The sequence below is a fragment of the Panthera pardus genome, unplaced genomic scaffold, assembly GCF_024362965.1.
Source record: "Panthera pardus isolate Hobbes unplaced genomic scaffold, ASM2436296v1 HiC_scaffold_18, whole genome shotgun sequence".
Classification (NCBI taxonomy): Eukaryota; Metazoa; Chordata; class Mammalia; order Carnivora; family Felidae; genus Panthera; species Panthera pardus.
In genome coordinates, this window is record NW_026526743.1 from 12,390,567 (window position 1) to 12,416,762 (window position 26,196).

Consider the following 26,196-nt stretch of genomic DNA (forward strand, 5'->3'; position numbering starts at 1 on the left):
GGAGTCTTGGCTCCACCTTGGGTCTCTCCTAAAGGCCCAATGCAGCTCACTGGAGTCAGTCTCAGGGACTCTTGTGAATTTTAGCTATGCAAGGTGACCATCCCCCCCGCTATTTCCCACCCCATGGGGTTTTATGGCAAGACCTCCCTCCTGCTCTCCAATGCACAGCAGGCCACTCTTTCAAGTTCTATACAGACGTCCATTATCAAGTAACCACCAGCAGCCCAGGGCATAGGATCCAAACTGGCCTTGTCTGATTCTGTTCTCATTTCTATGCTGAAGGGGGAAACTGATGGGGCGCCTGGGTGGCACAGTCGGTTAAGCGTCCAACTTCAGCTCAGGTCACGATCTCGCGGTCCGTGAGTTCGAGCCCCGCGTCGGGCTCTGGGCTGATGGCTCAGAGCCTGGAGCCTGCTTCCGATTCTGTGTCTCCCTCTCTCTCTGCCCCTCCCCCGTTCATGCTCTCTCTCTGTCTCAAAAATAAACGTTAAAAAAAAAAAAATGAAGGGGGAAACTGAGGTTTAGGGGGTGGTGCCTTCTCAGCTTCTGAGGAGAAAGGGGCAGGGTTGGGAGCCTCCCTCTGGATCCTGCTGAGTGCAAGGGTAACTGGTGCCTCTGCCTCTCAGCTTCCCTGCTTTCCCCAGCTAGCACCTCCCCAGAAACCCTAACCGCAGGACGAGGTAGGGCCCCTAAGGATCACAAAGCATTCTGCCAGGACCAGGTAGGAGTTCACTTATCCCCTCCTCATCCCCCACAGACCCCAGTGGTAGGCCCAAGGCTGCTGTTTGCACGCACCAGGACAGGGAAACGATAAGGGCCAGAGGCTGCAGGGGCTGGGGATATTGGTGCCCCCTTGCAGCCTGGGGTCTAACCCCCTGCTTAGGCCACCTTCAGGGTATGTCCTTCTGAACAATGGCATGAACTGTGACTGACAACAGTCCAAGGAGGCCCAGAGTCTCTGGTCTAAAACACTCCCGAAATTGGGGTAGGGGCAGGGGCAGAGCCCTTACAATCGGTAAACAAACAGCTACTGAGCCCATACTATAAGCATGCTCACAGGGTGGTGGGCAAGTGGGTCACTGGAGATCTATCTATGCAGGACCCCTTCGGTCAAGTGGCTGGGCCCTTTGGGGTCTGGCTAGAAGGAACATCCCCTTGGAGGCAGAGACCTCATCAGGAGGTAAGGAGCTCCATGCTGCCCCATTATCCTCCCACCAGCCGGCTTGGGTGAGCAACCACAGTGTTCGCTGCCTCTGGCAAGCCAACCAAAACAAGTCCACGTCCCAGCTAGACTCCAGGGTCTAGGTTTAGGAGGCGACAAACAGGAGGGGGATGTGTAGGGCCAGCACAAGATCTTCGAGTTGGCCACATGGTCAAGGGTGGGGCACCCACTACCCGTGCCGACCCCCCTGCACCCGTCCATTGATCTCGCATCAACGCATGGCCGAGATGCATCAAACAGTGGGGTTTGACCCCCAGGCCACCTGCTGGACACAGCACCTGGTCCCACGTCCGGAGCTCCTCCCCTACCCTCAAGCTATGAAGAGGCGGCTGGAGCTTCAGGGGTCGAAGAGAGATGATGGGGGTACCCTGGCATGGGGTGAAGAGAGGTCAAACCGGAAAGGGTCCCCTCTGGGAGGCTCAGGCCCGCAGCAACCCCGGGCGTGCAAGCGTGGGGGAGGCCGACCTGGGAGAGGGGCTCGCGCATGCACGTGGGGGGGGGGGGGGGGGCAGGACCAGCGGAGGGCAATCGTGACCACCAGGCTCACTCTTCCTTCCCGAGCCTACAGCGAGCGCGTGCCTGTGAAGAGACTGTAACCTGGACGAGGAGCGAGAGGGGTACCGAACCGGATGCCCTACTCAAAACCGGCGGCAGGTGGGGCGTGGAGCCCGCGGCGGAACACGGTGGAGAGCGCGAGCCTGACTTCCGCCGTCACTAGACATGGCGGTTTGGCCTCAGAGAATTCTCTGAGCTTGTGCAAGCCCCACCTCCCCCCCATCCTCCCCCCTCCCCCGCCCCAAGAAGGAAAGTACTGAAGGTTAGAACAGCCGCCAGGCACGCTTATGGGGCCGCTTCTGCAAGTGCGCGTGCGCAAAGGATTTACGGCTTTCCTTTGCGCCTTCACATTCTTGTTCCGGATTGGCCCTTGAACAAACCGTGTCATTTTGCGCACGCATTGTCCCGGCTGACCCGGAAGTTTTCACCTTAGTTAAAAGCGTCGGCCCGCGACTCGCGGTCTCTTCCTGTCTGTGCCAGGGCAGCGCGTGGTGCACGCCGAGCGATTGAGACTCCCCGGCTGCGCCCCCAGGTGAGGCGGCCGCGGGGTTGGGGGTCCGAGGGACGATTCAGGATCTTTTGGGGAGTCTTCATCGATCCTCGAGGCCCGGGGCTTCCCTGGGGGGTGGGCTCTTTCCTTTCTCTGGAAAATGTGCTGAGAAAACGCGGAGGCGAAGGAAAGTTATTCTTTCTTTGGCGTTCCGCTACCTCCGTAGCTTTACCCTGCAGCAGGGCTCGGATATAGTGGTTTGGCCCCTGCAGGCATACTTTGAAATAGGACGTTGCTGTTATTTTTATATGCGTGATGCACTTTGTGGCATATACACGGTTTTCTCTTTAGTAGCAGCCCCTTGGTGCTTGCCAAATGCCCCCTTGGTGTCGGACACGAGCGGTAGCCTTTGCTTTGATTTTGCACGGAATTCGTGTAGTGATCTTGATGACAGATAAACGGTTCTGTTTTATGGAAGAGGGAGCAGAGTCTAAATTAGTTTGACACTCCTAGCGTGGCAGAGCTCGTTAATGACGTGGCTGGGATTTGAACTTGAGCGGGTGCAATGTTACGGTATTTGGCATCTACTGTCTCGATACGGCCCGCGCAGCAGCTGTTGACCCAGGCCTGCCACCAGCTCTCCTTGGTGAGAGACAGCTGTTTCTTGCTGACAGCTAACTGGTTCTTCTAAGACTCAGAAAGATGGACCCGGATGTTTACAACCTTTCTTGGTTCCACATAACTTCCCAACTTACAGGTTGTGGGTTAGTCTCACAGTGGTGGGTGTGCTTGGGCTCTGACAGTCTGTTCCTAGGATGACGGAGTGGGAGACAGCTGCACCTGCAGTGGCGGAGACCCCTGACATCAAGCTCTTTGGGAAATGGAGCACCGATGATGTGCAGATCAATGACATTTCCTTGCAGGTGAGGGGGCCGTGTGGTGGTTGTGCTACCCAGTTGGGTTTTGGGGCACACACGGATTCTTTCAGGAGGGGTCCCTGGAAACTTGTAGCTGTAAAGTTGAAAACCTGACAGGTAAAGGAGGGCTCCCTGGACCATCACACCTACATGTCCATTTTTTCCTTGTGTTCTTTTCATCTGTACACAAGATGGTTCCTTTCTCAGAGGTCACATCACATCCCACCCCACAGGGGTTTTGTGTGGGTGTTTTGGGGTTTTTTTGTTGTTTGTTTTTGGATCATTATTTTGCATGTGAAAATCCAGTTGTCCCAACACTATTTGGTTTTTGTTTTTAGAGTTTTGTGCATTTTATTTAGCAAATTTAGGCTATAAGTTGTCTTAAGTTAAATCTTTCATACATAATAATAAGTTTGTCTGAATGCCCCCATATGTTGAAAAGAATATTTCCCCTATTGAATGGTTTTAGTATCGTTGAAAATGAGTTGAGCCTAGCTATATGATATGGGTTTATTTTTGGACTCCATTCTTTTCTGTTCTGTAAATCTATCCTTAAGCCAGTACCACACTGTCTTGATCACTGTAGTTTTGTAGTAGGTTTTGAAATCAGGAAATCGGTGGGAGTCCTCCCAGTTTGTCTTAACCCCTATATTGTTTTACGCTGGGCCTCATTAGGACTTTTGTGGGCCTTTCGTTAAAAAGAAATTATATTTTGTAATTTCATTGGTATAAAGGCAAATACGGTTTGAATTGTTTCTATTCCTTTTTCATTTTAAAAGAAACGAAAACATTTTTTGTTGTTCTATACATATCATGGGATCTAGGCACTGTGCCTCATGGAGGATTCGGTCCTGTTTTTCACCCCGGATAGTTTGTAGTTTTGTTTTCCTTCATTTCTTTGTTCTGCGAGGGCTAGATAGCAAATATTTTAGTCTTTGTGGGTCATATGTGGTAGATATGTGTTGTGAGTGTAAGTGATGGAATGATCTTTGGGTGTATTTCATAGCGGAACAATTGACAATAGTCGTCTTCACGTACATGTAATTCCTCTGATTCCAACACCCCTGAACATTTTGGTGTTTTCTAGACATTTTCGTTAGAAATGATAGATATGTGTATAGGAGAGATTGACGAATAATTGTGTGTGTGTTTAGAGAGAGTGGGGAAGGTGGTAGAGAGGGGGAGACACAGAATCCAAAGCAGACTCCAGGCTCTGAGCTGTCAGCACAGAGCCCGACACGGGCTCCAACTGGTGAACCATGAGTTCGTGACCTGAGCTGACGTCGGACGCTTAACTGACTGAGCCACCCAGGTGCCCCAAATAATTGTTTTAAAACAGTAGTTCTCTGGAGTGATTTCCCCCCACCTCCTTTAGGGGACAGATGGCAATGTTGGCTTACATTTTTGGGTGTTGAAACTGAGAAGGGTGTTACTAGCATACTGGATGCTGCTAAACATCCTGCAGTGTGTGGGGCAGCCCTTACACAAAGAATGTTCTGATTTAAAATGCCTATGCTGCAAAGTTTGCGGAGCACTCTATTTAATGTTTACTTTTATATTTGGGAGAGACAGAGTGCAAGTGGGGCAGGGGCTGAGAGAGAGGGAGACACAGAATTCGAAGTGGTCTCCAGGCTCCAAGCTGTCAGCACAGAGCCCAGCATGGGGCTCAAACTCACGAACCATGAGATCATGACCTGAGCTGAAATCAGAAGCTTAACCGACCGAGTCACCCAGGCCCCCCAAGGAGCACCTTAAAATGAGATCATGAGGGGCACCTGGATAGCTCAGTCGGTTAAGTGTCTGACTTTGGCTCAGGTCATGATCTCACAGTTTGTGAGTTCAAGCCCCGCGTTGGGCTCTATGCTGTCAGCTCAGAGCCTGGAGCCTGCTTCAGATTCTGTGTCTCCTTCTCTCTCTGCCCCTCCCCCACTTGTGCTCTGTCTCAAAAATTAATAAATGTAAAAAAAATTTTTTTTTTAATGAGATCATGAGCTGTAATCTTGGTTTTCATCTTCCTTCTTCCTATTATAAGGGAAACACTCTTTTTAGTGACTTGGTAAAGTTACTTTTTGGGGATTTATTGTTTTGTGGCGCACGGGCCTCACAATCAAGCCCCCACAGGTGGACGGGGGCTATCCAGAGGTGGTGCTCAGTCCTTCTGGTTCCTGGCCATCCTGCTCCTGACCATGATCCCTCCATCCTCTCTCCCTGCTGCCCTAGGATTACATTGCTGTGAAGGAGAAGTATGCCAAGTACCTGCCCCACAGTGCAGGACGCTACGCGGCCAAGCGCTTCCGCAAGGCACAGTGCCCCATTGTGGAGCGCCTCACCAACTCAATGATGATGCATGGCCGTAACAATGGCAAGAAGCTCATGACCGTGCGCATTGTTAAGCATGCCTTCGAGATCATCCATCTGCTCACTGGTGAGGTAGGGCTCTGAGGCCTGATGAGGCAGAGAGTGCCCTTAGTACACCATAAAGCCAACAGCTACCCCATGGCAAGCATGCCAGGGTCTGCCAAGTTTTAGGAGTGAGGACACCGGGGAGGGACGTAGGTTGGGTGTCAGGTTCATGGCTGCCTTCTCTTAGAACCCCCTGCAGGTCTTGGTGAATGCGATTATTAACAGCGGTCCCCGGGAGGACTCAACCCGCATTGGACGAGCTGGAACAGTGAGGCGTCAGGCTGTCGACGTGTCCCCCCTGCGCCGTGTGAATCAGGTGGGCCTGGGGCTTTAGGCACATATGGATTGACGGGAACACCACTGGGCTCCGGTGTGGTTCTGCCTGGGGCAGATTGGCAAGTGGGAAGGTTTGTCCTGCCTGTGTGTTTTACTCAAAGTGGCCTTTCCTCCAGGAAGCCTTCCTGCATTTCCATCCCTCTGATGGCAGATTCTAGCTCTGGCCCCTTCCCTGAGCAACAGTTGCCTGAGGCACAGTTTCATTTGAGTATATTTTTACATACCATGTGTAGGTATATATTTTTTCACAGACCATTTGAGAATCAGTTGCAGGCATTGTAAACATTTTCCCCTTAACACTTCAGTGGATGTCTCCTAGGAACAAGGATATTCTGTCCCCACCATCAGCCTCAAGGAGTTTAACAGTGGTAGAATTATCTGATCATCCCATCACTGCAGCTGTCCCTAGCATACCTTACAGTTGTCTGTTTACTTTATTTTTTTAAATGTTTATTTTTTAATGTTCGTGTATTTAAATTTTTGTTAATGTTTATTTTAGAGCATGCACGAGTCAGCGGCGGGGGAGGGGTGGGGGGAGCAGGGGGCAGTGCAGACAGAGGGGACAGAATCTGAAGCAGGCTCCAGGCTCTGAGCTGTCAGTACAGAGCCCTTTGTGGAGCTTTAACTCACAAGCTGAGGTAATGACCTGAGCCAAAGTCGGATGCCTGAGCCACCCAGGTGACCCTAATGTTTATTTTAGAGCTGGGGGGGGGGGGAGGGGCAGAGAGGGGTACAGAGCGTTGGAAACTGGCTCTGTGCTGACATCAGAGAGCCTGATGCAGGGCTCTAATTCACAAACTGTGACAACGTAGCCTGAGCTGAAGTTGGACGCTTACCCAACTGAGCCACCCAGGTGCCTGTCTTAATGTTTCTTTGTTTTTATGAGAGTACATGCACGAGTGGGGGAGGAGCAGAGAAGGGGAGACAGGATCCCAAGCTGGGCTCTGCGCTGATAGCAGAAAGCCCATTGTGGGGTTTGTATTCATGAACTGTGAGCCGAAGTCAGATGCTTATCCAGCTGAGCCACCCAAGTGCCCCTATAGTAGCTGTCCATTTTTAATCGGAGGTCCAGGTCAAGAGCACACACTGCATTGCATTTCGCTGGGGTGGTGGGTCTCAAATCTCCTGTAATCAGCTTTTGTGTCTACGCTTGTTTTTGTGGCCCTTGGTCTGATCCCAGATAGGCAGCATGCCACCTGGGCAGCCTGTGGGCTCCCGCTGTGTCTTGACTCAGTGGGCCAGTGGATGGCAACATGGTAACTGACATTTGTTGGGATCACAGAGTACTGGAGGACAGTGGTCCTATCTGCTTTGGGGGCGCCCCTGCCCCCAGGCTTAACTGACCCCTGTGCTCCCTAGGCCATCTGGCTGCTGTGCACAGGTGCCCGTGAGGCCGCCTTCCGGAACATCAAGACCATTGCTGAGTGCCTAGCAGATGAGCTCATCAATGCAGCCAAGGTGAGTGAGGACACTGGGGTGGGGGTCAGTTCAAGAAAAGGCTCTTCCAACATTCCAAACTAACCATCTACTTCCTTGCAGGGCTCTTCCAATTCCTATGCTATCAAGAAGAAGGATGAGCTGGAACGTGTGGCCAAGTCCAACCGTTGATCTCCTGGCTATGGCTCCAATAAATCTGTCTGCTCTTGGGGCAGCCTCACCCACCTGTGCCAGTGTCTGTCCTTGTGTGGCTCCAGGAACTAGAGTGGGGATGGCAGTGTCCTGAGGAGCTTCTGGCATGTGTTTTGGTTCTTGGGGACCTGGGATCACCAGGGAAATATTCTGTCCAGGAAGCAGCACTGACTCAGGACCATGGCACCCCGGGGTGCAAGCCTGGCCACCTGGAGTGTTCCGTGGATGTTGGAAATGAGACGGGTGGGGTTGTCCTGGCAGAGATGTCACTGTAGTCTGGGGAGGGGCTTGGTGGTTGTCCATGATATCTGGGTGGCTGCCCACCATCCTGAGAGGCATGTTCCCTGGAAGGAGCTCCAGGGAGAGGAATCCAAGGCCACAACCGTTTCCAGCCCCCTGTCTGCTTGTTTGGGGCCAGCTCTGTCCAGTCCACTGTGGTGTCTGCCCACCTTCCACCCCAGGACTCCAGAGGTTCCTTGGTTCTGGCCAGGTTCCCCCAGGGGTTCCAGGCTGCCTCCCCAGTCATTTTGGGTGGTCAACACTGCAACCCAATCCTGGGCATCCTGTAGAGCCACTGCCACACTAGGCTTCTGATTGTACTGGGTGGCTGGGAAGTGGGTTCCTGAGGTGTTGAAGGCTTGGTTGCAGGGGTGTGGGGTGTTGGTGGGGGGGGATTATTGCCCACCCATGAGGCCAGACTCTCCCTGCCCTGTCAGTCTGCCATCCCTCACCTGCCGCCCCCAACATCCGGCCAAGGTCAGGCTTGGTGTTCATGCTGGAGGGACCTGTCTGGGGGGGCAGGGCAGGCGGTCAAACAGGTCTGGTGGGTACCTTGGGAACCTGGGATCTGGAGGGAGTGGTACCAAGGCAGCACCCTCCTGCAGGGAGGGGCACCTAGTATGCAGTTGCTGGTAGGCAGAGGACTGGGGTCAGAATTGGAAGGGACGTGCCAGCCAAAGGGAGGAGGCATCAACAGGTAGGAAGAGCCCAAAGGTCAGCTGGGGTCTGTCATTGTCTAGTTGGGACCCTCTGTCACCTGTTGGGCTTTCAACACTGCTCTGTCCTGCTGGGCTCCAATCCTGAAGTTTGGGTGTCCTCTTCCCTCATCTTCCTCTCCTGGAGTCTGGACTCCCCAGAGTCAGCTCTTTTGGTGGGTGGGGGCATCCCCTTCTTTGCTCCTCTTGGTGTTGGATCCTCCTCATTGCCTAGGGTCCTGCCTGGTGACTCAGGTCCTCTCTGCTATCCTCTCTGGGACCTTTTGAGTCTGTAACTCAGGATCTGGGCCCCCTGAGTCCATCCCAGTGTCTGTCCCTGTCCCCAATCCTCTGTCGTCTCATCTGTCCTGCCCCCCCCCCCCCCCCCTTCCCTAGTCCTGATCTACTTCCTACTTCGGACACCCTTTTCCTCTGCTCCAACCCAGAGAGTCGCTAACTTTTCCCGTCCTCTCTGCTCCTTGGCTCTCGCAACCCCCCTTTCTCTGAATGCCCCCTGCTCTAGGTTGGGCCAGCCCCTGACCTTCGTTCTTACACGGCCTCCTTCCCTGGCTGACCGCCTCTCCCCTCAGGCCTCGTCCGGATGCCCTGCCCTCGGCCACCCTGGCTCCGCCGCCCCCGGGCCGCTCAAGGCTCAGGCCCCTGCTCCCCGGGCTCACTCTCTGTGCCACGCTCCCCGGGCAGGGGGGAGGGTGAAGACGACGAGGAGGAGGAAGAAGGGGACGGCGGCCCGGGCTCGGGCCCCATCCTGCCCCCCGCGTCTCCCGTGGAGTGCCTCATTTGCGTGTCCCCCTTCAACGGCGAGTTCAAGCTGCCCAAGCGCCTGGACTGTGGCCACGTCTTCTGCCTCGAGTGCCTGGCCCGCTTGTCCCTGGCCACGGCGGGCGGCGGGGACGCGGTGGCGTGCCCCGTGTGCCGAGCGCCCACGCGCCTGGCCCCGCGCCGCGGGCTGCCCGCTCTGCCCACGCAGCCTGGCCTGCTGCCCCGCGAGGCGCGCGCGCCGACCCCGCGCCGGGGCTCCGTGCGCTTCGACCGCCGCCGCGGCCTGCTCTACCTGCGGCCGCCGCCGCCCCCGCCCGGGCCGCGCAAGTCCCGCGCCGCCCGCCCGCCGCCGCTGCCGCCGCCGCTGCGCCTCGGCCGCCCCCTGTCCCGCCGCCTCTCTCTGAGCAGCCCGGCCTGGGCCTTCAACGCGGCCGTGGCGCTGGCCGTGCTGGTGGCCGCGGGCCTGGTGGTGTCGGGCGTCTACATCTTCTTCCTCATCCCGCACGCCGCCTCCTCCGGCCCCGCGCGGCCCCAGCTCGTGGCGCTCGCCCCCGCGCCTGGCTTCTCGTGGTTCCCGCCGCGGCCCGCGCCCGGGGCGCCCTGGACCCCCGCCTGGACGCCGCGCCCCACGGGCCGTGACCTGGACACTGCCCTGCCGGGGGCTGCGGAGGACGCGCCGCAGCCCGAAGGGGGCTCCGAGGACACGGCGGAGGGCGAGGGGACGCCGGCCAGGGCCCCGAGCCGCACGTGGAGGGCAGGGGCTGGGCCCGGCTGGGCCCCGCGGGGACGGGGCGCGAGGAGGGTGTGGGGGCCGCAGTAAACGCATCTGTGCTCCGGGTCCTATCTTCAGGCCTGGGGACCTCCGTGTCACTCTAGTGGGGCCCTGCCAGCACCCCTTGCCATGATTCTCCTGGAGGCCTTAGTAAGGTGCATCCCTTACCGATCGCCCACTTCTCCAGAAGGAGGCCTGGTGGGATCATTCCAGGCATCATCACCACAAAGCAGGGGCCCTCTCAAGGACTACCCCCTGCCTTCATTCCCCCAAGGGGCCCTCAGAGAGCACCCATGACCCCAATCCCTGTGGACATCCGGCAGCTGAGGCTTATAAAGATCCCCATCTTTATAAAGGTCCTGCTGGGAGCCACTCCTAAGCCTGGTCTCCATTAGGATCCAGTGGGAAGTACCCTTGATCCTCATCCCTCGTGGCAGTCCACCTGGAGAGCCCCTCTGACCAGTATGGTGCAGGTACCCTGCTAGGGACACCATCAGCCCTGATCACAGGGCTCGACTAAGTGTACCCCCAGTCATCAGACCCCTGGGGGAGCACCCTCAGCAAGCAGCTGGGGCTGAAGGCTCTGATTTACCCACCCTTCGGACTCACTGGAGGTTGCTGGGGCCCCCCATCTTTGGAGGCAAATCTGCTGCTGCTGTTAGTCTCTGGCCATGGTCTGGCCCAGCCCATTGCAGTCCTCCCCCTCCCCCCTCCTCCCTCCCCCACCAATCCCTACTGAAGCTGTGGGGTTTTCCACTCTGCTGCATACAGGCTGGGTCTGGGTGGCATCCAGCTGTTTCCATGCTGGTCCTGTGTTGCCTCTCTGTAGACATAGCTGGGACTTGAGCTTGGAGGGGCAGCAGTGGCCTGGCCAGGATTTAGGAGGGACAGATAGACCCTGAGCCTCAAAGACTAGCTCCCACTTGGTCCTGAGTACCAATTTGCAATGGGAGCCTCCACAACTCCAATGGGTCATGGCTTCTGGGACCCTCCTGAAACGCTGTAGGGGCAGCTCTGGTCACCTAGGCTTAAAGAGGCTAAGGTTGCCCTCTAGGTCAATGTCACATGATTTTGGGGGTGGGTGTTCCTGGATCTCCCTGGCCTGCTGGCAGGTATCCTGGCCCCCTTAGGTTCTAGAACCTCCATCACCCCCATCTGCACTCAGTTATTGCACCTCTTCCTCCAGGGCTCTATCAACCTTTTTTGGCATCCTTGCCATTCCCCTAGGTGAAGCTTCAGCCCTCCCTGTGGACGGCAGCCTGCAGGGTTCCTGTCCTCCTCCTCTCAGAAGCCTTCCCTGCTAATGTCACTGCAGGGTAGATGGCAGCCACCTGCTACACAAACTGAACACGGGCCTTCTGTTCCCCCCAGGTCCTGGAGCCCACATCCTGTCTCACTTTGCCCAGGGTTGGGGTTCTGTGTTTTGTGGGTGGGAATCCAGCATTTTCCAGAGAGCAAAATGACTGCTATGGGGCTGGAGGCTCCTGTTTGACTTGTTTACATCTGTGTCCTCAGTGCCTGGCATACAGAGGGGGGCCAAATTGTATTCTGGGGAGTGACAGCATTGCAGGTGACAAAGAGGCAGCCCAGAAATGCCTATGGGCACTCCAGGCCCAACTGTCTCCCAGTCACCCCGATCTAGGCATGTCGGCAGAGCTCCTTTTGATACAAGCTGCTCCTTCCAGGTGGAAAGCCAGAGGGGGAACATCAGGACATTGAAGGGAGTGTCTTCCCAGACCAGTTCTTGTTGCACACCCAGGTGTCAACGTCACCCACAGGGGCTGGGGGCAGTGTGCTGGGTCACTGGGCAGTCATAGCCCAGCCCACTCAGGGAGGGAGGGGACTTGGTCAGGCAGGAACAGGTTGGTGGTCTGTATTAGTTTTCTCTGGCTGCTGCAACAAATTACCACCAACTGAGTTCCTTAGAACAACACACATTAAGTATCTTATAATTCTGCAGGCCTGGAGTCTTGAAATCAATTTTGCCTCGATAAAATCAAGTGTCCTCAGGGCTAACTTCTCTGGAGGCTCCAAGAGAGAATGTCCTTAGCTTTTCCATCTTCTTGAGCTGCATTCCTTGGCTTCTTCCTCTATCTTCATATTTTATTTTATTTTATTTTATTTTATTTTTTAAGTAACTACACCTCACGTGGGGCTTAAAATCACAAACCCGAAATCAAGAGTCCTGCGCTCTACTGACTGAACCAGCATGCTCTATCTTCAAAGGCAGCAGCCTAGCAGCTTCAGATCTCTCTCTGATCTGCCTCCCTCTTTCACTTATAAGGACACTGTGATTGCATTGAGCCCCCCCAGATAATCCCAATTTCCTCAGCTCAACATCCGCATCTGCAAAGTCCATTTTGCCATGTAAGGTAACAGATTCACAGACTCTGGGGATTAGGATGTGGTTATCTTTGGGGGACATTATTCAGCTTAGCATAGGGTCTCAGATATCCCTCTTCTCATTCCTTCCCTCCTCCACCCCAGGCTGGGAAAGTGGAGAGGGTCAGGAGTTGGATCCAGCTGGGGGTGTCAGAAAGGGGCCCTTAGCTGGTGGTGCAAAGAGGGAGAGACAATGCTGTCTGCTTGGAAGGAGACCTTAGAAATGTATCTTCAAAACAGCTGCCATCGAGGTAAAGGGACCTGGAACGGGAAGGTGGTGACTGAGGGCAGTGGGCAGGGCTGGCCCCTCCCCGCTGTCCTAACTAGCTTCCTCTTAGGGGCTAGGGAGAGTAAGAGAGTGCTTCTCCACTCTCACAAATGGAAACCTGAAGCCTCAGTCTTTCTTCCCTTTAAATGAGGCTGATGACAGATCCCAGGGGTCCTGACATTCCTGTCCACTAATTACCACCTTGATGCCTGCCCACCTGCTGCCCACAAACAAAAGGAGCTGCCCCAAACCACCCTGGGTGACTCCTCCCCATCCTTGCCTACCAGCCTATGTGGCCACCCAGAGCTGTGCTCTCCCAGCCCTCTCTCTGCCCACTGCATCCCTGCTGCATAACCACCCCTCGCCAGCCCCAGGCTTGCTCCTTCTTCTAGGTCCTGGTGCCTCTGACTACCCAGAGATGGGGCATCAACCTCAATGCCTTGCATGGTGCCAGAGATGCCAGACGTTTGTTCTTTTCTCTCTAAAATGGACAATAAACATTTTACTTGCAGGAAAATTTTGTTAATCGACAAGTATTTATTGAGCACCTGCTGTGTACCAAGGGGGGCGCCTGGGGACACCTCAGGAACAAAGAGGGCTCTCACATGCCAGATGACATCCATAAAGCTGAGCAGAGGGGCCATCATCTTGGCCACACTCCCTTCCTCGTCAAGCTCCTGGAGCCCCCAACTCCCCAAACCTTTCCCAGGTCGTCCCCCAGCTCTCCCTCCCATGCTCTCTGAAGGGCCCCCAGGTACTCCATTCTACAGGGATCCCGCCAGCCTCTTCTGATTGGAGTCAAGGAGGCTCCTGCTTACTCCAAACCCGACCCTGACCATCAGGCATCCTTTCGTGTTGAGACCAAGGGAACAAAGGCCTCAGAGGGCCCTCACTGGACCCTGAGAGCAGCAGCGTCCAGATGACATATGGGGAAACTGAGGCTGATGGGCTGGGCAGGACGTGGATTTGAACAAAGACTAGAGCTTTCTGCAAAACACTTTCTCCCCTCAACTCCACGCCCTGGCGGGGCAGCCTTGGTTTTTTCCCTTCCCTGGAGGTGCAGTGGAAGTTCTCTCTCAGTGCTTGGAGTCTTCTCTCCTTGCTAAGACGAGCAGCAGGCCAGGGGAGCTTGGGAGAGCTTCTAGCATTCCCGTCTGGGGGGCCACAGGAAGAGGGAGAGGTGAACAATAAACAAAAGACCCAGATACCTCAAACGCCTTAACGTAAGAAAAGGGGCAGATTTTGCGATCGCCTTTGTGGCGCTTCTGCTGTGTACCAGGCCCAGCGCTCTGGACACACAGGCCCATGCCCTCGCAGGGCTCACGCCAGACACAAGGTGGTGGACAGGGACTAAACTCGATTTGAACAGAGGTAATACAATTATGGAGAAATTTTAACACAGACAAATGTGAACGCGGGCAGATTAGATCACGAGGTTTCCAGTGGAGGTAAGTGCCAGAGGAAGACCCCAAATGTGCGCCGGGCAGGTGGACCTGCCTGACTCTGAGGCACTCTCACTAAAGCTAACCACGCATTCAGATTAGAGCTGGCAAGTGCTAAGATCCTCCCATCCCAGAAGGGAGACTGAGGCTGGGTCAGGGAGCATCTCCACTAGGAGCCCAACTTGGCGGCGCAATCCTGGACGTCTCCTCCAAGCTGCCACCCCCTCTGCGCTGGCAGTCTCTGCAGAGGCTTGGGGCCACAGTGGCCTGAGCGACCTGTGACCTGAGTTCTCCCTCCCTGGGGCATGGGGCATGGATGCTTCACTTTAATAGCCCGGGAAAACTTTGGGTATAGGGTATAGGACTTTTTCAAAGAAACTTCTAGAAATCTACTCTTTCCTTTTTAATTTTTTTAGAGAGAGGGAGAGAGAGTACATGTGAGCAGGGGAGAGGGTCAGAGAGAGAGAAAATGGGGATCTTAAGCAGGCTCCATGCTCAGTGTAGAGCCTGATGCGGGGCTTGATCCCGCGACCCTGGGATCATGACCCCACGACCCTGGGATCGTGACCTGGGCCGAAATCAAGACTGCCACTCAATAAACTGAGCCAGCCAGTCGCCCCAGCTCTGTAACTTCTTAATTAGGATCCAGCAAACTTTTTGTGCGAAGGGCCAGATCATAAATATTTTCGCCTTTGTGGGCTGTGCAGTTTCTAGCCACTCCTCTGTCACTGTAGCGTGAAAGGAGCCATCGACAATATGTAAATGCATGGCTACGACTGTGTTCTAATAAAACTCCATTACCACCTTAGAGCACCCAGAGTGGCTAGTATCAAAAGACAAGAAATAACAAGTATTGGCAAGGATGTGAAGACAAAGGAGCCCTCGTGCACTGTTGATAGGAATGTAAATTGGTGCATCCACTGTGGAAAACAGTATGGAGGTTCCTCAAAACATTACAAATAGAAGGGACTCCTGGCTGGCTCAGTCGGTGGAGCATGCAACTCTTGATTTCAGGGTTGTGAGTTCAAGCCCTGTGCTGGGTGTAGAGATTACTTAAAAAATAAAAGTCTTTGGGGTGCCTGGGTGGCTCAGTCAGTTAAGCCTGTGACTCTTGATCTCAACTCAAGTTTTGATCTCAAGGTCATGAGTTCAAGACCCACGTCGGCCTCTGGACGAGGCCTGGAGCCTACTTAAAAATAATAATAATAAATAAATTTTTTAAATCTTAAAAAAATTAAAAATAGAGATACTGCACAATCCAGTAATTTACTGAGGAAAATGAAAACAATTTGAAAATATATGCATCCCTATGTTTTTTTGCAGCATTACTTACCAAAGCCAAGATATGAAAGCAACCCTAATGTCCATCAATAGATGCATGGATAAAAAAGATGTGGGGTAAATACGATGAAATATTACTCAGCCATAAAAAAAGAATGAGATCTTGCCATTTGCAAAAATATGGACGGACCTAGATGGTATTATGCTAAGTGAAATAAGTCAGAGAAAGACAAATACCATATGATTTCACTTGTATGTGGACTCTAAAAACAAAACAAATGAACAAACAAAAAAAGCAGAAATAAACCCGTAAATACAGAGAACAAACTAGTGGTTGCCATAGAGGAGAGGGGACACGGGATGAGCAAAATGGGTGAAGGGGAAGGGAGGTAGAGGCTTCCAGTTATGGAATTAATAAGTCATGGCAATAAAAGGTACAACATAGGAAATATGGTCAAGGGTACAGTAATAGCGTTGTATGGTGACAGACGGTGGCTACACTTGTGGTGAGCATAACGTAATATATAGACTTGCTGAATGGCTACGTTGTACATCTGAAACTAATGTAACATTGTGTGTCAACTATACTCAGTAAAAACTCTATTTATGGATGCTAAAATCTGAATTTAGTATAATTTTCATACGTTACAAAATGGTGTTCTTTTGATTTTTTTCAACCATAAAAAATGTAAAAACCATTCTTATCTTGGGGGTAGTACAAAAACAGGCAATGAGCTGCATTTGGACCACAAGCTATAGTCTGCTCTTGCCTGTCTTAAATTACTCATGACTCTCGATTTTGATATTCAGTGAACCACAGAAGACAGTGCCCTTCTTTGAGTGGCCGTGTGCACACGGTCTGAGGAGCATTCTTTCTCTCTGAACCAGGCTGGAGTATGGTTCTTCTGACCCAGCTGGCTCTTGTTGGTCCCTACTCCATGGGCTGCAGACTTGGTTTATCGTCACAGCTGGCCCCTCCCTTGCCAAGAGGCCAGCTCAGAGCTCATTGCTTCCATCAGTTCTGGACTCCATCCCAGGCTAAGTGAAGAGCTCTGTAGTGGGTGGCATAATGCCCCCCAAAGATATTCATGTTCTCATTCCTAGAATCTGTGAGTGCTATATGGCAGAAGAAACTTTACAGATGTGATTAAGGATCTTAAAATGTGGAGATTACCCTAGATTATTTGTGTCGGGCTTCAATGCAATCACAAGTACCCTTCAAGAGGGAGACAGAGGAGTCAGAGAAAGAGATGTGACAACAAAGACAGAGGTCAGAGTAATGGGGCCACAAGCCAAGGAATGCAAGCAACCACCAGGAAGTGGAAGAGGCAAGGAACGGATTCTCCCCTAGAGGCTCTGGAGGGTGTATGGCCCTGGTGACACCTTGATTTTGCACTTCTAGCCTCCACGACTGTCAGACAATAAATTTCTGTTGTGTTAAGCCACCCAGCTTATGGAATTTTGTTATAGCAGGCCTAGAAAATGAATACATCCATATTTCCACTTTCAACCTCTTGCCACTTCTGCTCTGTCCCTTCCTGCCCCTGCCTCTGCCCTATCTCTCCCTCCTCCACCTCTCATTCCTCTCACCGCTCCCTCTAGTGTTTTCCAGTTTTGGTCTTCACTTAGTATATTATGAGATATGTTCATATCCTTAAACTGTTCTCAAATACTGGATACTCAGTTTCAACTGGATTTTCCTGTGCTTGAACACACCCTTCTGCACAACATCTACAGATTTCTAACAGGGCTGTGCTGCAAACCATTTATAGAGGTGTATATTGGAGAATCTGCCTTTTCTCCATGTTCTGTACTTCATTCTTGTGTCCTTGTCCCTCGTGAGGCCTCCTACATTCTCTGATCTTGCGCATCAGCCTCTTAACCTGATTTGAACCTCCTCAGTGGAGTTATTCTTAGTGTTAGACACACATTTATGATGGAACTGCCCCATTCAACCAAAGTCACCATGGACTTTGTCAGCATTTCTTCACTGTCGGCTTGTTGGCATTGAGTGGAGGACGAGGAGGCAACTTTCAAGCAGGGTATTTTTATAAAAGAAGAGTCACAAATCTTCAAGGTTGGTCCTGCTACCCAGAAGATCCACCTCTGTGACATATGTAATCCAGTCTTGAAGATAATTTTACACCTAGCTGAGCACCAAGGGGCAATCCTTGGATAGGAACCATATGTATGTAGGGATGTGGGAGAAGGTTCTAGTTCAGTGCAAAACTTTCCCAGCTCCCATCCTTCAATAATAATGATAATAGGAATGTCTGAGTTGCTCAGTCGGTTAAGTGTCCAACTCTTGATTTCAGCTCAGGTCATGATATCATGATTTGTGCCCTCCATCAGGCTCTGTGCTGACAGTGGGAAACCTGCTTGGGATTCTCTCTCTGCCCCTCCACTGCTCACCCATACTCTCTCTCAAAATAAATAAACTTTAAAAAAAATAACAATATTAATAACTATGACAGTAATGTAGTAACACTCATTGAGAGTTTACTAAATTCCAAGCACCACGGTTTGCCTGTCATGTTTTTTTTTTTTTTTTTTTTAAAGCTCAAATAGCCCCACAGGTAAGTCCTAGAGATGGTGAAGAGGCTAATGATAAAAGACTCCAGAGCTGGACACTCTGTGCCCTTAGACAAATAATGTGATCTTTTTGTGTCTCAGTTTCCTTCATGCCAAAACAGGGGTGAAAATAGCACAAGCTTCCCTGGTGTTTGAAAGGCTCAAAGTTATATAAAGACTAGATACATAAATAAAAGACAGTGCCCAGCAGAACTCAGCATGTGTAGTGATTACTATTGTATCTGTGTTACAGATGAGGACACCAGGGCTCACAGAGGTTCATCTACTTGACCAAGGTGACCCCTGCCCCAGTATAATTATGCTTGGAGTAGGGATGTGAACTTGGGGTTACAGGACTGCCTTGTATGCAGAGGAAGACTTTACTATTCTTATTTCATGGCCAATTTAGTAACTAATAGATTTATCAAACAATTAGCATGTTTAAACATTAAACAATCAACATTCCTAAATAACTACCAGTGGGACGAGTGAAAAATAAAAACTTAGGGATTTAAAAACAGTCGTATCCATGTTTAAATATTGTGTCCCACTCATAGGTACTCAAGTGAAACGAAAACTATATTCACAGACCAGTATACAAATATTCATAGCAATTTTATACTTTTTTTTAAATGGAAGCAACTCCAATATCCATTACTAGGATGAGTAAATACAATGTGGTACATCCATAAAATGGAATCCCATTAACCAATCAGAAGCAAAAACTTAGGGGCGCCTGGGTGGCTCAGCTGGTTAAACTGGACTTTTTTTTTTTTTTTTTTTTTTTTTTTTTTGAGAGACAGAGACAGCGTGAGCGGAGGGGCAGAGAGAGAAGGAAAGAGAGAATCCCAAGCAGGCTCCGAGCTGCCAGTGCCGAGCCCGACACAGGGCTCGAACTGAGGAATCGTGAAATCATGACCTGAGCGGAAACCGAGTGGGACGCTTAACCAACCGAGCCACCAAGGTGCCCCTAAACTGGACTCTTGATATCAGCTCAGGTCTTGATCTCATGGTCCTGAGTTCAAGCCCCATGTTAGGCTCTGCACTGGGCATGGAGCCTACTCAAAGGGGAAAAAAAAAAAAAAAAGAAGCAAAAAATTAATGACATATATGCAACACCATGGAGGAAAAAGTCTTAAAAGTATGAAGATAAGTGAAAGCTAGGAAAGAATGATCTTTAAGATTCCATGTATTATTTTTTTTCAAGATTTTATTTTTAAGTGATCTCTATACCCAAGATCCAGTGGGACTGGAAGTCACAACCCGTATATCGAGTTACGTGCTCTACCTACTAAGCCAGCCAGGCACCCCTGTAAGATTCCATTTATACAAATTCTAGAAAATACAGAATTATATTTTTCCACATTGGCTCTACTCATAAGGTGAGAGTTTTCTGAGCCCAAAGAAGAAAACATATGTGGGGCATTTTTTACTTAAGTCTTTCCCCAATGGTTGCGCATGTAAAATTCTCTGATATGAACTTGCTCCAGTAGACTTCAGAGGTGGGAGATATGACCAAGGCCCTGCGAAACTCCTTATGCACACAAGATTTTGCTCCGTGATCTCTCCAGTAGTAAAAGAGAGTTGCTTCTTCTCCAAGGACTTGCCATAAGCCACGCACTGAGAGGGCGAGTTTTCCGCGTCCACTCTCGGGATGTTCTGCACAGGGATTGTTGAGGCCTTAGCTGCCCGATAAGGGCACATACTGAGCAGTAGGAAGGCCCAGGCGGTGCACCATCTGCATCTCTGCCTACATCCAACTGTCAGCCTTCCTCCCCACACCTCCTTTTCCTCTTGCAGAGGTTCCCCAGGCATTAGTCCTTAGCTGCTCCACGCCACGGGGAACGACTCGGGGGCGGCCGCGGGCACGTGCCGGCTTCTGCTGTGGCCGCGGAGGACGCCCCCTCTCTGAGCGGCTGCACAGCCCCCGGGCGGTCCCACTATGGCTGGGGACGCCGGGGATCGGGGAGGCGGGACATTCGTCGCGGTGAAGGCGCGTTCATGGCGTGGTGGGACACCCCTCACCCCCACCCCTACACTCTCGTGCTGTCCCTGTTCCTGATTCCGCCCTTTCAGGGAGCCTTACAGACGCCGTCCCGTTGCTGCTACCCGATGCCTAAGCCAGAGGCTGTCGGAAGTGGAACTCTAGACAAACAACCGTCGGAGGCGGGTGGCGGAAGTCCCGCCCCAGAAGCCCTCCCCGAAACGCCCTCTCCTGGGTCTTCATTGGTCAGGGCCGAGAAGTCGTCGCAGTGTCTTCTGGGTAGCATAGTTCGCGCGGGGGGGCTCTGCGCTCCCGGCTGGCTGAGTCCTGTGGGTGCTCTACAGGCTGGGTGAGGGCAGCGTCCGTTGTCGTATCTTTGCCGAGCCGTGAGCCTCCAGTATTGGCTCCGTCTCCCTGAGACTCGTTGTCCCGACTATAGGATGGGCTGCCTGTCACGGAGATATCCGCCCAGGCCGCGCGCTCTCCCGAGCCTCCTCACCCTGTCCTCGTCCCCGCTGCCCCGGCTAGCGGCACCCAGGGCCCTGTAGGCATTTTACGCAGGAAGGGGTGAGGATTGAGGCCCAGACTGCCACGGTCAGCCTGAGGTCATCCATCCTTTGGCAGGGCTGGGGTCGGGTCTGCCGACCCGCGGGACCCACCGGGGTATCCGCCTTTCGGTGTGCAGCTCCGCCCCCAGGGTCCCGAGGCGTTGGCGGTGATGACAGGCCGGCTCAGATGAGTTGAGGGTGCTCCCTTGGCCCTCGCTAACTCAGACCCCGATATCTGGGATGTTGGTATCCTGAGACTTTTCCTCCTCGCCGCATTTGCCTCTCTGCCCTTAATTACTTGGGCTTTGGGAGTCCCATCTGGCCCATAATTCAGCGGTTATGCAGGAGAGTTCCCATTTCTGTCAGTCAGTAGGATGTGATATAGAAAGTGTTAAAGACACAGAGACCAGCAAATCCTTGGCAGTGAGGATGAGCTGGGAATGTTAAGAGAACCACAGGCCCCACTTAGGTCTTTTGAGAACAGTGAGCAGGGGCAGGAGTCAGGCGGAGAATGGACCTAGACCTCTGTTCTGAGGATGCTGGGCGCCATGGGAGATTTAGAGCAGAGGAGGAAGATGATCTGACTCAGGTGTTGGGAGGCTCTCTCTGGCTAGAGGGGAGAACAGACTGTACTTGAAGAAGGCCCATGAAGAGGCTGCTGGTGACAGGTGGCTGCACCAGGGTGGTGGCAGTGGAGATGGCAGATATGCTTGTACTCTGGATCTGTTATTTGAGTAGGACCAGCCCAACTGCCTGATGTGAGGCAGTGAAAGACACTGAGCTATCAAGGGTTAGCCTAGGTGTTTGGACTCAGTGGTTTGATGGGTGGAAGATAAATCAACAGATGTGGAAGTTGATGTCTAGAGCAGTTTCCAGGGACAAGACCTGGAGTGTGGTTTTGGAGATTTTAAGCATGATATATCCAAGTACTCTTGAATGGGGGTGTTGTGTAGGCTCCCGGATACACAACTCTGGAATTCTGCAGGATCAGGGCTGGGAACATCCAAAGGGTGGGGCTAGAGAGTGGAACTAGGAACAATGTGGGATTGGTGAAGGAATGTAAAGAATACCCCTACAGGTTGGAGAAGGGGAGGCTGAGAACCAAGGACCAGATGTCCTGACTATGCAGTTGGAAGGTGATGGTAGGTGTCATGAAGACACTGTGAAGGCTGGGCCAATGTTAGCAGGGGAATAAAGAGGGGGAGTGTCAGGGGGCCAAGGCACCTGAGAGGCAAGTGGACCCGGGGTGGAGCCTGTGGCATGGCGGTGATGGATGTAGGTGGTAAGTGGGCCCAGGATTGGGCTGATTCTGTGGGATCTCTAGGCTTTTATGTCTGCCCCCTTTGGGGCCCGAGGCTTTTCATTCAGGGTTGCAGAGGCACTCAGTGGCAGATGGGGGTCACCTGGGAGACAGGTAGGGTCCCAGGCCCAGTGGGCTGGACTCTGAATGTGCCTTAGGAGGGGAGAGGAGGGTCACGGCAAGTGAAAGGACAGCTTGTGCAAAGGCAGAGTTGAAGGAATTCCGGGATCTCAGAGATCCAGTTGTACTTCTGAGTGGCTGAATATTGAAGCTAGGAGCAGGGCCTGGTGGGGAGTCTTTAATGCAGGGCTGGGGGATTCCTGTGGCACTGGGCCATTGGAGGTGCAGGCGCAGACAGGCCTGAGCCAGGATAGGATTGTGGTTTCTATGCCACAGACTCTCAGGACGCCACATGGAGAGTGGCCTGTGGGGAGGCCAGGGAGTTGCCAATGGGGTGAGCTGGTGAGGTTGTGCTAGGGGTGTGGAATTATGAGCATGCCAAGTATGTTATGTGCCTGATAGGGGGGAGGGCAGACTGAAGGGCCTTGGGAGCGAGTATCTCGACCTAAGGGAGAATGGCGCGTGTGGGTTTGGTTGCATCTGAGAGGTGTGATCTGAAGGACACAGAGGGAATGGGCTGGGAGGAGAAAGGGTGAGGCCTGTGTGGCTGGACCAGAACATAGATGGCATCCGTCCTGTTGTTGCTGTGGGCTGGATACAGAGTCCAATAGTAACATGAGGAGAACAGCATCAATGGTGTTGCGACCTTGGTATTCTCTCTGAGGTAGAGTTCTGGGGAAAGGGGGAGCGTCAGGATGTGTTTGGGGGTGGTGGTTTGGGCCTCTGGGGAAATAGGATGTCAGTGAGAGATGTATTACCCTTCCATGTCAAAGGCCTGGCTGGGTGTGTCCCTTTGTCCATATTTTGGTTGTTTTTTCTGCCTAGTCATCAACGCCTAGGATCAGTTGAACCCACCACTGCAGGGTATGGTGACATGTGAGGATGTGGCCCTGTATTTCTCCCAGAAGAAGTGAAGGCTCCTTAATGTAACCCCGTGTAATCACCATGACGTGATGTTGAACTTTGAACTCGTCGGCTCACCGGGTAAGTCCCTTACGCCCTCCTGAAGTACATGATCACCCTCTGCCTTTTCCCATGGGAAGTTCTGTCTATCCCAAAGCTGGACCAGAGGGCTGCTTCTTTCCCAGGTTCCCTATGGTGGGTGCTGTGGGTGCTGTGACTGGGCCAGGTGTACTTTCCCTGCATTTCTTTGAGCAGCCCTATGAGTAGCCCCAACAGGTATTACCTGAAGGCTTCATAGGGTAGAGTTTGGGGGGGCCAGCTCTTTCACAGGTATCCAACTGATCCCACGAATCTCAGCCTGTCTCCAGCTTGTTGATGTGTGTGCAGCACATGCGTGAGAGCTTAGTTGCATCTCTAAACTTTTTTAATAGCAGAAATTACAGGAAAGCCTTCAGATATAGCTCCAACCTCATTCAGTACTGAGAAATTCATCACCCCAAAATGACTTGTAAATGCAGTGAATGTAGAAAACCTTTACCCCAAAGCCCCAAATTTGTTCTACATGTAAGTTTTCCTACCACAGAATATCCTCTTTAGCCCAACCAGTGTGGGAAAGCCTTTAGCTACAGCTCCAACCTTATTCCACACCAGAAAGTTCACGCTGAGGGCCTTAGAAGTACAATGAAAGTGGGAAAGCCTTTAGCCATGGCTATCACCTTGTTCAGCCTCACACCAAAGAGAAGTCTTTGCGAGGGAGCCACCGCCAAAGGCTCAACCTTGTGTAATAGTTTTCTATTGCTGTGTAAGAAATCACAATTACCAAAACATCCATGTATTAGTTCACAGTTCTGAGGTCAGAGTTCTAGCACGACATGGCTAAGTTTTCTGCTCCTACTAGGGTGAAGGTGCTGGCTAAGCTGAGTTCTTCTCTGGAGGTTCTGGAGGAAAAAATCCATTCGGTCTCATGAATTACAACAGAAAAATCTTGGGGCCTTAGAATTCTGCCCACCATGCTTTTTAAAAAGGGCAAAAGATTGGGACACCTCCACAGACAGCCAATAAACACAAGAAAATATGCTTGGGCACCTGGGTCGCTCAGTCATTACGCATCTGACTTCAGCTGAGGTCATGATCTCACGATTTCTGAGTTCAGTTCCCACATCAGTTGAGCTTGTATGCCTCTAATGGTGAGCTTTGCTTCCCTCTGTCTCTGTCTCTGTCTCTCTGTCTGCCCCTCCTAGGATTCTTTCTCTCTCTGCCCCCTCACTCACTTGTGCTCTCAAATTAAAAAAAGAAAATAAAAAAAGAAAAGATGCTAAACATCGTATGCCATTAGGGAATTGCAAATTAAAACAAGAGCATTACATATGTATTAGAATGGCTAAAATCCAAAATACTGACAGCAGGAGGAACCAGAACTCTCATTCAATGGTACAGTCACTTTGGTAGAGTTTGACAGTTTATTGCAAAGTTAAATATAGTCCTAGCATATGATCCAAGCAATCACCCTCCTAGGTATATACCCAAATGTGCTGAAAACTTAAGTCCACACAAAAACAAGCACATGGTTTATAGCAAGTTTATTTGTAATTTCTCAGAACTGAAATCAACTCAGATGTCTTTCAATAGGTAAATGGATAAAGAAACTATGGTGCACCCATACAATGGGATATTATTCAGCAATAAAAAAAAAAAACTGAGCTATCAAGTTTTATCAAGCTTAAGACATGGAGGAATCTTAAATGCATATTGCTAAGTGAAACAGTCTGAAAAAGGCATACTGCATAATTCCAACTTTATGGCATTCTGGGAAAGGCAAAACATAGAGACAGTAAAGTAGTGGTTGACAGGGACTTGGAGGAGGGAGGGAGGGAGGGAGGAACAGATGGATCACAGGGGATTTTTCATGCAGCACAACTATTCTGTATGGTACCGGAATGACTGACACATGCGACATTATGTACTTGTCAAGAGTCAAGACCCATATTATGTACAACACAAAGGATAAACTCTAATGTAAACTGTAGACTTTAGTTAATAACGTGTCAACATGGGTTCATCAGTTATAACAAACATACCACACTAAAGATGTTAACAGTCGGGGAAACTGTGCAGGGATACCAGGAATATGGGAAGTCTGTACTATCACCTCAATTTTCCATAAATGTAAAACTGCTCTAAAAATAATGCATATTAATAAAAACTAGAGTAATATTGGAAAACATCAGAAATTTTAAAAATGAGCCAGGGACGCCTGGGTGGCTCAGTCACTTGAGTGTCCGACTTCAGGTCAGGTCATGATCTCACGGTTCGTGAGTTCAAGCTCTGCATGAGGCTCACTGCTGTCAGCACAGAGCCCTCTTTGGATTATCTGTACCCCTCCCCTGCTCACGCTCTCTCAAAAAAGAATAAACATTACAAAGGAAAAATGAGCCAGACTAGAGACAAAGGGAAAATCATATGATTTTCACTTGTAGTTCATAGTAGCCTACTTGGAACACAGCTGACCAGTGTGAAGCATTGTCTACTCAAATTTAAAACAGTTCTCCCAATGACAGGCCCAAGGAGACTCATACAATGAACTTAAGAGCTGCACTGTTTTGAGGGGAAACTGCCTAACAACAGGCACTACTGGAAATGATTAGGGTATCTCCATTAAAAAATGTTGGCACCAAACATGACTGTATTTATAATCAGCAAGTATACTTCTAAACATTCTTGGACAATCAGAACACATCATGCGCTTGTTAAAGAGTAGACAGAGTCCCAGCTGGTGCCTTGGATGTTTTCACTCTCTCTTCCCTGCTCCTGATGAGCAGGGTCTTGGGGTTATCTCCTTGTCCATGTCAACCAACCCAGTAAGTACTAAAGCTGAAAGTATGTGACCCCAGACAATGATCTGAATCCACATGAAAAAACAAAAAAGCACCAGTAATTATGTAAGTATAAGTAGAAATGCATATTTCTTAACTTATTGTAAAAGTAACTATACAAAACCATATATATATATATACACACACACACACACACACACACACACACAAAACTATACACAACTATATATCTATCTATATCTATATCTATATTAGTTGTACTGTTTGGCCTATAACAAATAGAAATATACTTTCCATTAGCAACACAATGGAGGTGAGTGGGACACTATTGGCTTAAGGAAATGGCTCCAGTGAGTATCTCAAATTCAACACATGGGCGTATTTATTTGTCCAACCTCATCAAATTTTGCACTTGAAAGGAGTGCATTTTGTTGTACATAAGCTACACATTAATCAAGTTGACTTAAAAAAAATTCCAGTTAGAA

The 26,196-nt window shown here is 51.1% G+C and overlaps 3 protein-coding genes across 4 annotated transcripts in view; all 3 read left to right on the forward strand.

Annotated features, from left to right (window-relative positions):
- The first annotated feature begins 2,178 nt into the window (after positions 1–2,178).
- RPS5 (ribosomal protein S5) lies at positions 2,179–7,584 on the forward strand. Of its 2 annotated transcripts, XM_019438692.2 has the most exons (6): positions 2,179–2,309; positions 3,082–3,190; positions 5,405–5,614; positions 5,775–5,903; positions 7,283–7,381; positions 7,463–7,584. In XM_019438692.2, exons 2-6 carry the CDS (start codon positions 3,083–3,085, stop codon positions 7,529–7,531), a joined length of 615 nt encoding a protein of 204 aa, XP_019294237.1. In that variant the 5' UTR covers positions 2,179–2,309; position 3,082; the 3' UTR covers positions 7,532–7,584. The 2 variants fall into 2 exon arrangements, with proteins under 2 accessions (XP_019294237.1, XP_053762287.1); XM_053906312.1 differs by lacking the exon at positions 2,179–2,309 and having other exon boundaries at positions 3,069–3,190.
- A 72-nt stretch (positions 7,585–7,656) lies between these two features.
- On the forward strand, positions 7,657–13,245 carry RNF225 (ring finger protein 225). The gene is made up of 2 exons (XM_019438682.2): positions 7,657–8,528; positions 9,117–13,245. The coding sequence occupies exon 2, from the start codon at positions 9,128–9,130 to the stop codon at positions 10,124–10,126; it is 999 nt and encodes a 332-aa protein (XP_019294227.1). The 5' UTR covers positions 7,657–8,528; positions 9,117–9,127; the 3' UTR covers positions 10,127–13,245.
- A 7,390-nt stretch (positions 13,246–20,635) lies between these two features.
- Positions 20,636–26,196, forward strand: part of ZNF584 (zinc finger protein 584) — a 35,701-nt gene continuing 30,140 nt past the window's right edge. The window contains exon 1 of the transcript XR_008423397.1: positions 20,636–22,958. The gene's annotated coding sequence lies outside the window, so the exon portion shown is untranslated. The remainder of the gene's footprint in view (positions 22,959–26,196) is intronic.